Source organism: Girardinichthys multiradiatus, chromosome 14 (genome assembly GCF_021462225.1).
Source record: "Girardinichthys multiradiatus isolate DD_20200921_A chromosome 14, DD_fGirMul_XY1, whole genome shotgun sequence".
NCBI lineage: Eukaryota > Metazoa > Chordata > Actinopteri > Cyprinodontiformes > Goodeidae > Girardinichthys > Girardinichthys multiradiatus.
In genome coordinates this window covers 16,372,910-16,389,597 of record NC_061807.1, presented here as the reverse complement: position 1 = coordinate 16,389,597, position 16,688 = coordinate 16,372,910, and the positions used below count along the sequence as shown (strand labels likewise).

At 38.2% G+C, this 16,688-nt stretch overlaps 1 protein-coding gene across 2 annotated transcripts; it reads left to right on the top strand.

The window, feature by feature from the left end:
* The first annotated feature begins 640 nt into the window (after positions 1-640).
* chrnb1l (cholinergic receptor, nicotinic, beta 1 (muscle) like) lies at positions 641-15,245 on the top strand. 2 transcript variants are annotated; one of them, XM_047386244.1, is made up of 11 exons: positions 641-1,354; positions 4,288-4,421; positions 6,366-6,410; positions 6,605-6,714; positions 8,009-8,117; positions 8,554-8,701; positions 8,805-8,948; positions 9,713-9,936; positions 10,015-10,196; positions 14,281-14,419; positions 14,549-15,245. In XM_047386244.1, exons 1-11 carry the CDS (start codon positions 1,267-1,269, stop codon positions 14,687-14,689), a joined length of 1,464 nt encoding a protein of 487 aa, XP_047242200.1. In that variant the 5' UTR covers positions 641-1,266; the 3' UTR covers positions 14,690-15,245. The 2 variants fall into 2 exon arrangements, with proteins under 2 accessions (XP_047242200.1, XP_047242199.1); XM_047386243.1 differs by having other exon boundaries at positions 642-1,354; positions 8,805-8,990.
* Positions 15,246-16,688: the final 1,443 nt, after the last annotated feature.

Below are 16,688 nucleotides of genomic sequence, written 5' to 3'. Positions count from 1 at the left end.
CATTGTCCACAGCCCAAGATTTGCGCTCCTTGCACCATTGAAACCGACGTTTGGCATTGGCATGAGTGACCAAAGGTTTGGCTATAGCAGCCCGGCCGTGTATATTGACCCTGTGGAGCTCCTGACGGACAGTTCTGGTGGAAACAGGAGAGTTGAGGTGCACATTTAATTCTGCCTTGATTTGGGCAGCCGTGGTTTTATGTTTTTTGGATACAATCCGGGTTAGCAACCAAACATCCCTTTCAGACAGCTTCCTCTTGCGTCCACAGTTAATCCTGTTGGATGTGGTTCGTCCTTCTTGGTGGTATGCTGACATTACCCTGGATACCGTGGCTCTTGATACATCACAAAGACTTGCTGTCTTGGTCACAGATGCACCAGCAAGACGTGCACCAACAATTTGTCCTCTTTTGAACTCTGGTATGTCATCCATAATGTTGTGTGCATTTCAATATTTTGAGCAAAACTGTGCTCTTACCCTGCTAATTGAACCTTCACGCACTGCTCTTACTGGTGCAATGTGCAATCAATGAAGACTGGCTACCAGGCTGGTCCAATTTAGCCATGAAACCTCCCACACTAAAATGACAGGTGTTTCAGTTTCATTGTCCAACCCCTGTAGTTCTGTTTCTTTTGTTGTTTTCCTTAATGTCATGTGGTGTCTTTTGGGTTTACTTGGTAAAAATGTGAATGTTTTTGTGTTTCAGTTTCAGTTTCATTGTCCAACCGTTGTATGTGCCCAGGTCTGTGCTTCAGTAAAAGTTGCCCGGGCTGCAAATGACCCCCAGGCCACACTTTGGACAGCACTGAGGGAAGGAAGTCAAATTAGCAACAGATGCCTGCAGTAATCTTGTTCATTCTCAATAGATTAACAATCCTCCACATTTTCCTAGAAAAAAACCTTCCCACAGTCAACTCGCCCTGTCCCCCTGAAAATATCTCCACTGTCATAACCTCATCCCCTTCACTTCCTCCTTCTTCTCCAACCAACCATCCCCTAACCTCAGATTGGTTAGCACCAACAGGTGTCCACAACGCAGGCCTCCCAGTACAAACACATTCCACCCTTTAGTGACTCCCAGGACGGGCACCCAATCAGGTCGTGGTTTTACCCGTGGAGCCATGACCACAAAGACACGTAGGGGCAAGAGAGAGAAGTGTTGGACGAGCAGAGTTTGTCACTGAGGAACCAGCTGTAGGAGATAATCTGGATTCAGGGGAAGGTACCGAGGAGTCAGAAAGACTGGGGCCTTTTATGAGGATGTAATGGCTGCCATTACAGGACAGATGAGGGTGAAGTTTAACATGGACACATTTCTCATCATTTGTGGCATTCTTTTTTTCACCTGTACAGGTAGGGAATGTTATAAGTTTCCAAATCCTTTCAATAATAGTAATTTATTTAGATTGCAGTCAATAAATCAGCTTCTTTTATTTTTGCCATTTGTCTGATAATGTAAAGCATTTAGATGCTGAAACGAACAGAAATATAAATTTTCCTATTTAAAGAAAAGAAAGGTAATTTTATTCGTTACTCGGGCATTGACCTTCGACCCTGAATAACCCTCAGAAAAACAAGCTATGGCCTGTGGTGCAGTCAGCACCCCCAACACTATTAATATTTCCTGATGTACTTCCCTTCCACCTCCTCTTCAACCCTATACATGAACACACATTGTGAAATACGCTGGAAAAAAAAGGGAAATTTACATTAATGTTAATATCAATGTAGGAAACTGATTTAATTTTAATGTTTTTTTTTTTGTAATTTTTGATGCAATAATCAATGGGGAAAAAAAACGTTTTGCTCCAAAGGAACATCTAATGAACTATACTAACACGTGATTGCTTGTTAATAAGAATATCTTCCATCCCCAATGGAGATGGTATCCCAGAAATCCCTTTAACCCCATGTCCCTGTGGTGTATCCGTCACATTAGCTGGGTGTCCCTTGCCTCTCAGCATATGTTAACTGTAGGACTCTCTCTGACTCTTTTGCATGTCCTGTTTGTCCTTTACTGTCTGTCCTGCATATTTATTATGGTGTTTGCAGGGACGCAGCTATCAATCGGGCTCGATCACTTCTAATAACCCTACCTCCAACCTCTGAGGCTTCTGTGGTAATTGGGTGTTATCATGTATTACTTTAATCTTAAATTAGATTGTCATCACAAAGTGAACTTGTTACACAGATTCATTCCACACTGAAGGACATGTTTCTGCTAGTTTTGATGATCATGTCTTCTAGCTAATGAAAACCTGAAATTCTGTTTCTTAGAAAATTCAAACATTTCTCAGGATTAGTTGAAATATTTTTTAATGAAGAAATGTTGACTTAATGAAAGGTATGTGTGAAACTTGGGTGGGGGTCTTTTTTGTGAATCACTGCATCAGTGCGGCGTGGCATGGAGGCAACCAGCCTGTGGTTCTGCTGAGATGTAAAGGAAGCCCAGGTTGCTCTAATTGCTGCTTCCAACCATTTTGGGTTTTCACAATGTAAAAACTGGACTAATCAGAAGAAGACCTGATCTTATTTATACTGTTTGCACAATTCCCACTATTGTATCTCCGTTACGTACTGGCTGTATTTAGATTAGGTGTTGCTGTTGAATCTCCTTGTCCTTCTTTTGATCGATCTGTAGCATCTGCCTGATGGCAACAGAACGGAGCGTGACCCAGATGAGGAGATACCTTTATGACGCTAGGGGCTTTTTGGAGAAAGCAGGAACTGTTTATGTTCAGCAAATTGGATAAAGTCGGCAACACTCCTTGTTCCTTGAAGAGCATTATAGAGTCATATTCAATAATTTAAAGAAATGCGTTCCCATTGTGAGATTAAAAGCACCTTCTGAAACTAACAACCTTTAAACATACTTTTCATTAAGACCACATTTCTGTATTAAAAATGTTTTTTAGTGGTCTAATGTAATATTCCAATCTTAAAGTCTGTGTTTTAATTCGCTGTAAGCAGAAAACAATCATAATTAACAGAAATAAAGGCTTGAAAACATCGGTCTGTGTGAAATTAATCTATATTGTGTGTTTTCACTTAGTGAACTGAGTTGCTGAAATAAATTAACTTCTCAATAACATTTTAATTTATTGAATATGATTGTAGATATCTATCTTAACATGGAATTATTGTTTCATATCTGACCTCTTTGTTAGAGAAATGATTTCTCATTTATTCATTCATTTTCTACCTTTGTTTCAGTATGGAAGTCTTATTCAGTTCGAGTTCAAGCATTTTTACTGTTATTTCTACTCAAGAAAAAACTCCAGTTAAACTAATAAATGTAAAAATAACACCGTAAAGGCAGATGAAACAGTTAATTATATATCTAGGTACTCAGTACCATACGGCAAGTTTTTTTTATTATTTCTTTATATGTTACAGTTGCAACATATAAATTTCCCTTTTTTTTATTAAATTAAATAAATTATCTAACAGCTCTTATAATATTGGAAAGAAAACTGTGGCTCATTCCACTGGATTTAGGGCATAATTTTCTGTTTCAACCTTTAAAAGATTCCCTCCTCTATTCACAACATATGTGACACCTTTGAGAAGATCCTTTGTTAAAATATGCATATTTACACATCTGTGACGCCCACTTTCTTTTTGGTTGAATTTATAGCACAAAAACCTTCTAAAAAGCTCTTGAGGACTTCAAGCTAAAGATTTCTTTAAGTTTAATCTCTTGTGGTTTTGACTTTCATTCAGATGAGTTCTGTTCAGATCATCCTCCTGGCTCTCATTTGAGACAACTTCATCTTCCTGAAATGCACACTTAAAGAAAAATACCAAGGATGTTCACAAAAGGGCTACAATCCATCCCTACATACCTTTAGGGTCACCTTCTGCTGGGCGTTTCTCAGTAGGCAACAGTCGACACAGTTTTTATTGTTTTATTTTTATTTTTTTGCGGGATTATTCACCACCTTCTAAGAAATGCTCTGCCTTCATCACCCAACAGCCATGAGGTCGGTGACCTCTGCATTAAATAACAGATCGGCCGTGTATCCTGTAGACAGCGTCAGATGATATTTTTAGCCTGTAATCTTAGTGGGAATTGAACACAACACCAAACCGCAGCAGGTGGGACTTATTGATCCAGAGAACAAACATGCTGTTATTTGACTTTCAGAGGCGTAAGGTGGAAGTTCAAGCACGCTTTGTCCAATGGGATTTAATTTGCCTCTCTCTCATTAGCACTTTGATCCACATAGTGACTTTTCATATTTCTTTCATGTATTATTTGTCACAATAAATATGTGGTCCTCCAGGAGCCTCAGAGACGGAGCGAAGACTCCTTCAGAAGTTGTTCCAGGACTACAACGTGAAAGTCAGGCCAGCTCGTCACTGGAAGGAGAGGGTGATGGTGCGGGTGGGGATGACGTTGTCCCAGCTCATCGGCTTGGTGAATATGCATAACCATTAAAAGCAATTTGGACCTACAGCTCCCTCCATAATTACTGCCACCTCTGGGAAAGATGAGTAAAATCCCTTGCAATAAATCTATCTTTTATTGCAGCAACATAATATCAGACTGAAAAATATATCACCTTTAATTTGAGTACATTTGTGAACAATCAAAAAATGGGTGGGTTTGATTTTGACTTACTTCTGCCACATGTTGATGTGCCCCTCAGCAAGGCACTCAACCCCAAGTTATCTATGAATCTGCCTTTCATATGTCTGAATGTGTGCGTGTTTGTGAGTGAGATTGGTTGTAGTGCTTTGAGTGTTTGGTATGACTAGAAAAGTGCTATATGACCCATTACTCAAAACTAGAAAGATAAGAAAACATGCCATTCAGGTAAGGGAAATGTTTGTCATAAGTCAGAGAAATAGCTGCTTGCCTGAACTCACCCATACCTAGAGTCAGAGCAGTACTTAAAATATTTTAAACAACTGAAACGAGGACGGCTCGTCGCCACACACAGTGAGGGGAATGGTGAGGGACATGCTCTTATTACTACTATGTTATAACTGTTCCAAGCAATTGTTTGGGAGGCATGCCAGGAGAAAGTTGCTTTTCTGGTCCACTTTCACAAACATTGTGAGTTTGCTAAATGCTGCTGGGACTGAAACTGTAACTCTGTGTTCTGGCCAGATTATTCTAGGACTGAGCTTTTTGGCAAAAAACATTCAAGCTGGATTTGGCATCAAGCAAAGGGTGAATATGTTCTAAAGTACCTCATGCACACTGTTAAGTACCATGGAAGATCTGTGACGCTGTGGGGCTGGGAACCTTGTTAGACAGCATGGCATCAGTAAGTGTTTGAAATACCAGGTCTTTCAAAATAAAAAGCTGTTGGGTTCTGACACTGAAAATGGTTTGTCATTGGGTCTTTAATGATCCAAAGTGTGGTCAAACCAATAAAGTAATGATTCATTGGACACAAAATCAACCTTCTTCTATGGCCATCACTGTCCCCAGACCTAAATCCTATAGTAAAGAGAAGAGAACATTTGATGGGAAAAAGTTTTTGTCTTTTGGTTTTCAATAAAAGTAGAAAGTTCCATTGAAGAAAATGTGTTCATTCCCATCATGAAAAGTTGGATAATTTTTTTTATTCTAAAACCTAAAGATTAAACTGAAAATGTGGTTCTTTAACTTAAAAAACAAAACAAATTTTCTATGGTGGATATTTATAAAAATAAGCTAATTTCTTTCATGTAGCTTTTGATTCATGAAACACATTTTATTAAGCTGGACCAAGGGAAAAAAATTCTCTCTTGGTTGTAAAGGTTGCTGACCTCAGTTCTACTCAGACAGGGCAAAATCGGAATCTATCTTTCTGAATTTTCTAAATTTAGAAATGTTACAGAAGTACAATAAGTTCTGTGTAACAGGCAACAGAGGGTTGCCTGTTATATGATATTGTATATTAATATATACCAGTGAGATATATATATATATATATATATATATATATATATCAGTGGGTCATACAGCCTGTTAAAAAGCAAAGGTACCTAGCGCTGATGGGATGGTGTAGGGGTTAAGCACGCGACCCTATACAGAGGCTACAGTCCTCAAAGCAGCCGTCCAGGGTTCGAGTCCCGGACCCGGTGACATTTGACGATTGTCTATCCCTCTTTCCTGTCTGCCTACTGTCAAAAAATAAAGGCTACTAGTGCTGAAAAAATATCTAAATAAAAAAAGCAAAGCTACCACTATTTTAGGTACATATGGTATCATGTAAAAATGTAAGACGTAACTTTTGTTCCTACTAAATAAATGTGAAAACCGTAATGAACCAGACGGTGTATTTTTCTCAGTCATCCAAACATCATGTTACAAACAGCACACACAAGTGGAAGTAACGTCAGCCTTTCCCTGTCTGTCCCACAACAGAATGAAAAGAACGGCGAGATGACAACAAACGTGTTCATGAATTTGGTATGAAGATGAAAACACATTTTCTTTCTGAATCCTGAACCTTTCTTTGTGACTTCAATGTGGAGTTAACACTTTAATACCTTCAACTTCTGGTCACTGACATTAGCTACTCAAAAAAAAAAAATCAGTTTTGCTTTTGTTTTCTTTCATTTCCACATGAATGCTGCTTTCTGTTTTTCCTCCATCCATTCTAGAACTGGACAGACTACAGGTTGTCGTGGAAACCAGAGGAGTACGACAACATTGCGGTTGTGAGAATTCCTCCCCACAAGGTGTGGCGTCCTGACATCTACCTCATAAACAAGTGAGTGACCTATCCCCACCAACAAAATCACTTATGACTAAGGCAGCAGATGTCATTCAATGCACAAATGAGTACATTTTGTTTATAAAGTGCCTTTCAAGATAAAGATTTTAAGTGTCTTCACAGCAAAATAACATTAAAAACTCCAAAACTAAATCTGTAGTCAACTAAAATCTCCAGAATAGACCAGAAACAAACTTAGGAGATCCCCTGACTGGCATAAATGTAACTCCCTACTCTAAGCTTTAGTTAGTGGTTTGCATTGATAAAATTTAACATTTTTAAAGTAATGTCATGAACAACAATGAGCAATCAGTATCTTACTGACAGTAGGCAGCACACAGGGTAATCACAGTCTTTAAAATAAGTATGATAACGTTTAAACAAATATATAATTATATTCGGCTCTAAGGTGCTGAGAGTCTAGAAAACAACTAGTCAGAGTTAGGTTAGCAGCTGGTCAGAGTAAAGCTAGCAGCTATTACGTGTAAAGCTAGCATCTGATTAAACTAAAGCTAAGACAGTTAAAGTAAAGCTAACAGCTAATCAAAGTAAGCCCAACAGCTGGGGGAAGTAAAGCAAACAGCCACTAAGATTTACACATGAAGAAGCAAACATTTATTCAAGATAATGGATACTCAGATTAAACTGCCAGCTAGTCAGAGTAAAACAGACCCTTGCTAATAAAAGCAAAAACTACCTACACTAATATTTAATAGAAGTCAGGTTAATACCAAGTGGCTATCAGCTATTTAAGGTAAAAGTTGCACAGAATCAAGCTAAACTCTAGTCAGAATCAAACTTTAAGTTAGTCTGAGTAAATATAACAGCTACTCAGAGTAAAGCAAATGGTGAATCAGTGCCAAGTTAACAGTTTGTCGGAATCAACCTAAAAACTAGTTAAGGACCAGCCTACAGCTAGCCTGAGTCAAGCTAAGAGCCACTCAAACTATTACTTCTTCAAGCTACTGGAGTTCAGTTGCCTGTTAGAGCAAAGCTAACCATTAGCATGACTAAGAGAAAGTTTCAGCCTGAGTAGTTACTCAGGCTGAAACTGTCTCTTAGTTATGCTAATGGTTAGTGAGACATAAGTTTTAAATGGTAAAAATTCACTGTTAAATGGGTTCTAAGTACCTGTTAGCTTGACTCTTACTGATGTTATATTGACTCCTCAATTTGTTTTACATAAGTCAAATATTTTAAATGATTCATAAATATCTGTTTTTTATGCACAAAGAGGAGAAATAGAAAAATGTATGGTCCGCCTCACATTTGTCTTTATTCTTCCTCACAGTCATGACGGGCAGTTTGACGTGGCTCTGTACGTTAACGTCTTGGTTTACAGTAACGGTATGGTCAGTTGGTTGCCACCTGCCATCTACCGTAGTTCCTGCTCCATTGAGGTACTGAACTAACTTCTGTGACATACCTTTATGCTGATTAGTTTTGAAATAATTTTTTAAGAACAAAATTATTATTTAAAAAAGTCCAGGTGGGCTTTGCATTCTTACCAACCATACAAGCAGCATATGATGGAAGACATGTTTGCAGGTTTTGTATGATAAATTCTTAAACAACCCAGTTGGATTTTTATATTGTAATCTTTGCTGCTTTTTGCTACATTAATTTGGTGTCAGAGGGTGGACAATGAAGTGAGAAAGCTTCATGCATTTGATACAACTATTACAAACCTTACCAACACTGTTGTTGAAACAAGGGTGTTATCTGGGCATACTCGCTAGAAGCAGATCCTCTGTACCTGAGACTAAACTGTAAGTTCTATTTGGTGGTATTATGAATAAAAATGCATAGTGTTTGCTTCTATCATACAATCCATAGGTGGCCTATTTCCCGTTTGACTGGCAAAACTGCAGCATGGTTTTCCGCTCGTACACCTATGACGCTTCAGAGGTCGACCTGCAGTTCTATCTCGATGAGAATGGGACAGAGATCCAAGAGATTGTCATTGATAAGAATGCTTTCACAGGTTGGTATCAAACATACACTCATACACAGCCATTAATTCTGGTATTTGTTAATCCAGTGAATGTTCTGCTTGACATGTTGGAGTGCATTGTCCCTCTCCACAGAGAATGGAGAATGGGCCATCTGTCACAGACCTAGCAGAAAGACTATTGGGGATGACCTGTATGAGGACATCACCTTCTACCTCATCATAGAGAGGAAGCCTCTCTTCTACATAATCAACATCATCGTTCCCTGCATCCTTACCAGTGTGTTAGCAATATTTGTCTTCTACCTGCCTCCTGGAGCAGGTCAGCACGTTTGACATGTTTTGGCATGAAAGGAATACAGAAAGTTATGCTCTGCGTGGAACCATCATAAGCTGGATATGTTTATTGCAAGCTGTCTTTTGAGTCTGCTCAGTCAGATAAACCCACTGATACACTGTAGACTGAAAATGGCTAAATGAAGCTCTGTCTATGCTGAAACAAGTGTTTTCCCCATCTTTTAATCAAATAGTCTAATTTAGTGAGAAAATCCTCTTTCATACTTATGATAATTACTGCTCTAAGACGACTGCTCAAGGGGAATCAGAGGCGTAATGGGTGGGTCAATTTCAGTCACCCCTTTCATGTCAATATCCATCAGCTGATTGAGGTGTAAAGAATTTCTGCAGATTATGGATGGAAAGTATATTTTATAAATATGAGGAGTAAGGCAACGATGTTGACAGATATATTGTATTGCCAAAAGTCGTTGTCTACTTTTAAATGTACATGAACTTTGATGACATCCTGTTCTTAATCTGTAAGATCTAATTTGTTGATGGACCACAGAGTGTCAGAATGTCTCTCTTTTAAAGCAAATATGTACACATCAGAAGGTCTGAATGATAATTTCTTCAAAAAATAGTTCAGTATGCAGCTGTTTAAAGCTAATCTTTCTTTAAATATTTGTTTCTCATAAGGATATCTACCCTGGGTATAAATTCTAAATATTTTCCCTCTCATTGTTCCGACTTTTCCATTTCCAGGGGAGAAAATGACTCTTTCCATTTCTGTCCTGATCGCTCTCACTGTTTTTATGCTGCTGTTGGCTGACAGAGTCCCCGAGACATCACTAGGCATCCCTATTATTGTTAACTACGTCATGTTCACCATGATCCTGGTCACCTTCTCAGTCATCCTGAGCGTGGTGGTCCTCAATTTGCACCACCGAACGCCGAGCACCCACATCATGCCAAACTGGGTTAGAAAGGTACAAAGTGTCCATCTATACCAGTTCAAAATCCCTTCAAAGTTCTGCTTCAATTTACCCTTAAACCTGAATTTGCAGGTGTTCATCCACATCCTGCCTAGATACATTGGCATGATGAGACCAAACCCAGAAGAACCTTTACTGAAGGAAGAGTCTGAAAAGGACGACACACCGTTACGAGGTTTCAATGGGCGTCAACCTGGAGGAGAGTACTTCTTTCGCAAGATCAACCCTGATCTTGTCTTGTCCTGGAGAGGGAGGTACAGTATAGTTTAGAAGAAGGTTCAAAAGTCCAACAAAAGGCTCATATCACCACATTTAAATCAGATACTTTTTAGCTTGAAATACTTGATTCAGTACATAATTCATCTCATGATTAGGTCCCTGTAAACTCATCCCATTTTTGGGGATTTGTTTTTCAAGAAATCATTTCAATTATAATTTTTTGTAGAGATAAAAGTGATAATCTCCACTTTTCATTTGCATCACTGAGAATACACTTCGTAGCTGGCTTCTCTCTGGCTAATCTTGAAAAAACTCCTGAGACTTGCCACTCGGCTCAGGCATTAGAAACATCTAAGCACTCCCATGAACCCAGCCTGGTTCCTAGGCATCTCCTGTCCCGTTCCAGGGGCATCAGATTCAGCCTCAGCTAATCCCCACACTTCCATTCACAGTCGCCAGCCACTAAGCTTCTATTTAGGTTGGGCATTAGGGGGTAATCCCACCAAAAGGAGGTGGACGATGGGGAAAGGACAGAAAGGGAGAGATGACCGCCATTGTTGAGTGATTGTGACACAGGGGGCTTGATGTTGGATGGAGTATAAATAAAGAACTTTCATCACCATAGATGCATTTTGCTTCGGCTGTTTAGCTTACAAGACAATTAGAAGGAAGGGGTTTCATTTGGTACAACTGGTGCAAAATATTTCCTTACCTCTAAAAGTATATGTGTCGATTAAGCTTGTTCTTGATCGTATCACCACCTTTTTGGAAGCCTGACCCATACTCAATTAAATGTAACTTTTAAGGGTTCTAACAATGGGGTCAATGTTTGGGTCAGGTTCCTCTAAAACTATCACAATGTTCAGCTTTCCAGGAATCTGTGGTATTGAATGTGGACAGTACGTAGCATGCATGATACTATTATCTGTTCCTTATCACTAATCTCTTCAATCAGCTGCTTCATTTATTTTGTCCATCTGTTGTCACACTGTGTCTCTGTGTCTGGCTCCTCTGATGCCTTCCTCCTGCTGGTGCCATACTTTCTGCATGTTGTGACCAGTATGCACACTGTGTAACTGTACACTACATACACAGGCTGTATAATAGATGGCCTCACTGACAGGAATTGCTTGCACACATACGTCCGGAATGCATACAAAGAAATCTAAGTGTTTTAGTAACTAAATGAAAAAGCAAAACCAGGAAAGGTGAGGTGATTGTGTATCACGTAAACTGACCTAAATATCTGCTGTTTATTTGTGGTGATTTGATACAGGTTCATTAGCCCAACTTTTATCTGTAAAGTAAACATACTCTTGTTAGTTTGTTTACATATGACACAAGGGTTTGTACACCACCTGTCACACATCAATGTTTGTTAGACATGCACCAAATGCTCAATGGGTGACTGGAATCAGCCTATTTTTTTTGTGAACCAACTTGACTAGGTTCATAGCAGATTTAATGAAAAACAGGGGTTGGGGAGGGTAAAACCAAATAAAAAAAGAAATATTACAGTACATAATGTCACATATAACATAAAAAAACGGATGTTTCCGGATGTTGGAAAGTGTTAAATTTGTGAGAAAGAAAAGGTAGAATTTCCATGACTGAAGGTATAGATTTACAAGAACAAAAGCAGGATATTTTTTAATGGATGTCAATATAAGTCCACCTTTCTTTCTTGCAAATCTATTGCTTTAATCCTTAAAGTTTTTACTTTTTTCTCTTAAATTATGAATTTACAATGTCTGAGAATATCCTAGTTTTCTTCCCATAAATCTCTGCCTTGAATCATGGAAAATTTAAGGTTTTCCCCCCTAATGTCAGACATCATAAAAGAATGACACAATTTTAGTAAGTATTTATTTTTTGGTCATTTATCTGGTATTTTTATCAGAATTTCCCCATTATATTAATATTAATATTTGTTTTACAATTCTAAACCTATAGTCAGCAGCATAATTCATCTGCTGCTGATTCAGTAACCAAATCTGTCTCTGTTACTGTCAAAACAAAAGTTGGTAAGTAACCTACTAGCCATTTGTTTGGCACTTTTTTGCTGTTGATCTGAACCCGTACTAAGCTGTAATTTAGCTTTGTTCAGAGCCTATTTTCTGATAAATGATTAACTAGACATGTACAGGGCAGTGCCTATTTTGTGGTTAGTGTTAAACTTCGTTTGTTTAGATGAATCATTCAAGCAACACCCTTATGTTTGCACCTCCACAAATACTCCAGACAGGAATATCAGCGAAGTCAAATTTTCTGTACCTTCATATAAACTATAGATATTCATATTTGATTACATTAGCAGATGGAAATGATGAACATGAAACTATAAATAGTGAATTTGTAGTTTATCTGGTTCATTTGGACAGTGGTGTTCTTTCAGGTGCCAAAACAATGCTGTTAGTGAGAGGCATGTTTCACATATAATTTGTTTTTAATGAACTAGAAGAATACTTCAGAGGTCACTGCATCACATAAATGATGCCTCAAAGTCACCAGCGGCATGGAGGTAAGACAGAATCCGTAATGTTTGTCCCATGCAGAACAGATAATGTCACTGATGGTATGCGACTGTAGGGCTGAATGATGCTGTGCTATTGAGTAAGGATATAAATCACAGCTTATGCAGCAGCTGTGAAGGTTGTCTTCTTTTAACCACCCACAGAATGTGGATGCAGCAGATGCAACCACAAACCGTATAGACTGACAGATATTACCAGAGGAGGTTTTATTTAGCAGTCAAAAACTGTAGGAGCTTTGCAAGCTAATGTTAAAATTTTTAGAAAACAGTTTAGCATGCTAACATTCAATTGTGAAAATGATAAATTTACTAGTGCAATTATTATAAACGTTTTAAAACAGATTAACACAGATAACATGTTGTTAGCTTCCCAATATTCTAATTGTAACTATATGCTAACCTAATATCTTGATATGCTGTTTGCTCAACATGCTGTGCTTGAATGTATCGGTTTTTATATAGGGTCAGCCATTTTGTTGTGGTCAGAATTTGAACAAAACTTTTATTTAAATAAAACAGTGCAAAAAACCTCTTTACATTTCACATAACTTTGATAGAATTTTAATGTAGTATGCGTAACTAGTATGCTAAGCTGGTATGCTAACCTTATATGCTAAGTTCTTTATGAATGTATATTTTTATATACGGTCAGCCATTTTGTGGCATTCAAAATTTCAACAAAAATGTTCATTTTATTGATTCAGCACAAAAAACCCGTTATATTTAATATGTTAACTGTGATAGAATTTTAATTAAGTTTGCTTAGTAAACTAGAATGCTAATTGCTAGCATGCTAACCGTACATGATAAGTTCTGTTTGAGTGTCTCAGTTTTTATATACTGTGAGTCATGTTTTTGAGGCCAAAATTTAAACTACAATTGTTTATTCAGCTAATAGAGCACAAATAACTCATTAAAATAATAAGGTAACTGTGATAGACAGCTGAGGTAATATGCTAATGCTAACCCAATATTTTACATTCTGTTTAAATGCCATGTGTTTTGTGTAATCTTCGACATTTTCATGTTCTAGACATTAAATAAAAAATGTGTTTCTTTTTATACAGTTTATGTAAATGTTTTGTTTCAACTATACTTAAGACATAACAATGGACAATATTTGACAAAATATGGTTAATTTGTCGTCACCTAGGCCCACAAAAACATGTTTTTAGAAAAACTATATGTGAAAGTAAGAAACAGCGTGATACATTAATTTAATAAAACAGAACAACTGACTGGCCCAGAACAGAGGTATTAACAAGATTCAATAATTAATAATATTTTGAGCTGTGTTATTTAAGCAAACTTTTAATTTTTTAATACAAAAAGTCAGTCAGTCATTCAGTCATTTTCTACCGCTTATTCCATAGTGGGTCGCGGGGGAGCTGGTGCCTATCTCCAGCAGTCTACGGGCGAGAGGCAGGGTACAAAAAGTTATATATAATATTTAAGTTGATATGCTAAATTGTACAACTTGTAGTTTGAAGTTTAAGTCCACAGCAAAAATGTTTGGATAATGAACTACAGTAACAAGTGGTTCTTCCACATACTTCACTTTTTCCCTTTGTGCTTGTTTATTTCAGGTGTGAGAGCACAGTGCAGCTCCAGCGGCTCCCGGACTCAGACCGGTTCTGCCTGATTCTCCCTCCCAACCTGAAGTCAGCCATCGACGCTGTGACCTACATAGCTGAGCAGCTGAAGAAGCAGGACACGGATGACTCGGTGAGTGCTCGGTCCATATGGTATCCAGGGCTGTGTGCAGGCCCAGAGCAACAGGGATTTACAGTGATGTGCCACTGAATTGAGCTGAGTCAGTGCTTACAGGAAGCGTTCCTCCCGTTTTTGTTCCAGATGACAGGAGACTGGCAGTTCATCGCCCTGGTGGTGGACCGTCTCTTCTTATGGCTGTTTGTCATCATCACCACCCTGGGAACCCTGGCAGTGTTCCTGGATGCTAGTTTTAATTACACACCGGACAACCCCTTCCCATAGAGGACAGCATTCTGCACACAGCCGAACCCTGAAACACGCTGTGTGGTTTTCACCTTAAGCTCCCCAGGTCGGACCTCCCTGGACCAACTGTTCAGTTTGGTTCTGGTCAGCTTGTTTTGTGAAATTGCCTTTTCTGACAGGTGCCAAATGTTGAACCAAATGTTGTGCTATTTTTCTACAGTTTATTTATCCAGTGTGGTTTTATGACTCCAAAAACTTGAAATTTGTGATTCTTGAACTGTACTATCCTGTAGAATGAAATGAAGCTTTGACTGAACACTCACTGGGTGTAGTTTATAATATTAGCCAGCAGAGGGCAGTGAGAAATTGTATAGTTGCAGCTAAAGGAACCTCTTTAAATGTTTGTACATGCTTTGGTAGATTGCTTTCCTTTTGGTCTTGTGTTTTAGAAAGCCACGCTCAGAAGTAGGGACGATATTATTACTATTGTAATGCTGTTTGTTTGGTGTGCACATGTCTTTTATTGGATTTTAAATGTTGCTCTGTCAGATCCAACTGAAAACTGCTGTTTTAATTAATAAAATCCATAAAGGGATTTACTTTGCCATTCCTTTGCTTTTGTTTCATTATATGAAAATAAACTCTGAAGAAATTTCCAACGTAATATGTCTAAGTACTTAGTACTAAGAAATTCAGCCATATTCTATACATCGCCCCTACAAACATCGATGTTCCTCTAACTCTCAGAGGTTTAACAGCCTGTTAAAATTGCAGATTTTTTAGACTGATACAAACCTTTTAAATTGTTTTCCCCATATAATGTGACCATACAATACAATTAAGCTGAAAAAAAAAAAAAAAATTTGTTCTGACAGAAAGATAAAAAATGATCCAAAATCCTTTTTTTGGATGTTTGCTTGTTTGTTGAATCACCTTTTATTCAGACTCAGCATTAAGGCCTTTCAGTAGGAATCTGTCAGCAGCCCATATTTGCCCACTTTGCCTTTCAAAGGTTCTCCAAATCTGTCAGATTTAGCTGACATCTCTTGTCCAGAGCCTTTTTCAGGTGACCCAATGTCTGTTAGATTTAGTTCTGAACTCTCGGCGGGCCCATGAAGTCATTCTTTAGTTGATTTGAATCTAAGCTTCGACTCACTGTGATGCTGAAAAATAAAATCCCTCCTCATCTTCAGCTTTCTAGCTGACACCTGAAGTTTTGGGGCCAGAGGTAATGTGCCAAGCATATCATAGAGTTTTGTCCCAAAAGTTCAAGTTTAGTTACTTCAGACCATTCTTCCACAAGGTTTTGGGAGATTTTCTGCAAGCATGGATGTCCAGACATGCAGCAGCTTCAATGACCAGTTTCAGTCTTGTCCTTTCAGTTTTGGATAAATGTCCAGTTTCATAATGTCACTGTTGGCCCATATTTTCTCCAATTATTGGTGAATGTCTTTACTGTGTCCTGTGTGTCTGTGTTTATCCACATAATGGACTGACGACCGGTCCAGAGTAGGGCTGCAACTAACGATTATTTTGCTAATCGATTAATCTGACTACTTTTTCAGTTAATCGATTAATAATCGGATAGCAAAAGGTGCTTAATAGGAGATTTATTACCCAATTTGAACCAGGTGAAACTAAAACTAAGCCACTTGAGGAGTCCTGAATAGAGCATATTTACAGACAAAAGGTTTTTCATCTTAAATTTATATATTATCTACATATTTTTAGTGTAGTTTTGGCTTAATTGCTGCTCTGAGTGGGTTGCTCTTTCAGCAAATGGCATCTTTCAGAGTCTGCATACTCCAGGTAACGATTATTTGATTACTACATTAATTCACAATTATTTCGATAATCGATTAATCATTTTAGCCATGGTCCAGAGTATGCCCCGCCTTTCACCCAGTGCCACCAGCCCCCTGATGACCCTTCAAGGATAAGCTGGTTTAGACAACTAATGGGCGAATGGATGTCTCCACTGTGCCATGTTGCCTTAATAATGTTTTGGATTCTTTATATGTTTGTACAATAATATAAT

Excerpts from the sequence above, each read along its gene's own strand:
- chrnb1l (XM_047386243.1), top strand. The coding sequence starts at position 1,267 with ATGGCTGCCATTACAGGACAGATGAGGGTGAAGTTTAACATGGACACA. Across the intron at positions 4,422-6,365 it reads TGTCCCAGCTCATCGGCTTG|AATGAAAAGAACGGCGAGAT; the intron begins GTGAATATGCAT and ends GTCCCACAACAG. Across the intron at positions 8,118-8,553 it reads GTAGTTCCTGCTCCATTGAG|GTGGCCTATTTCCCGTTTGA; the intron begins GTACTGAACTAA and ends TACAATCCATAG.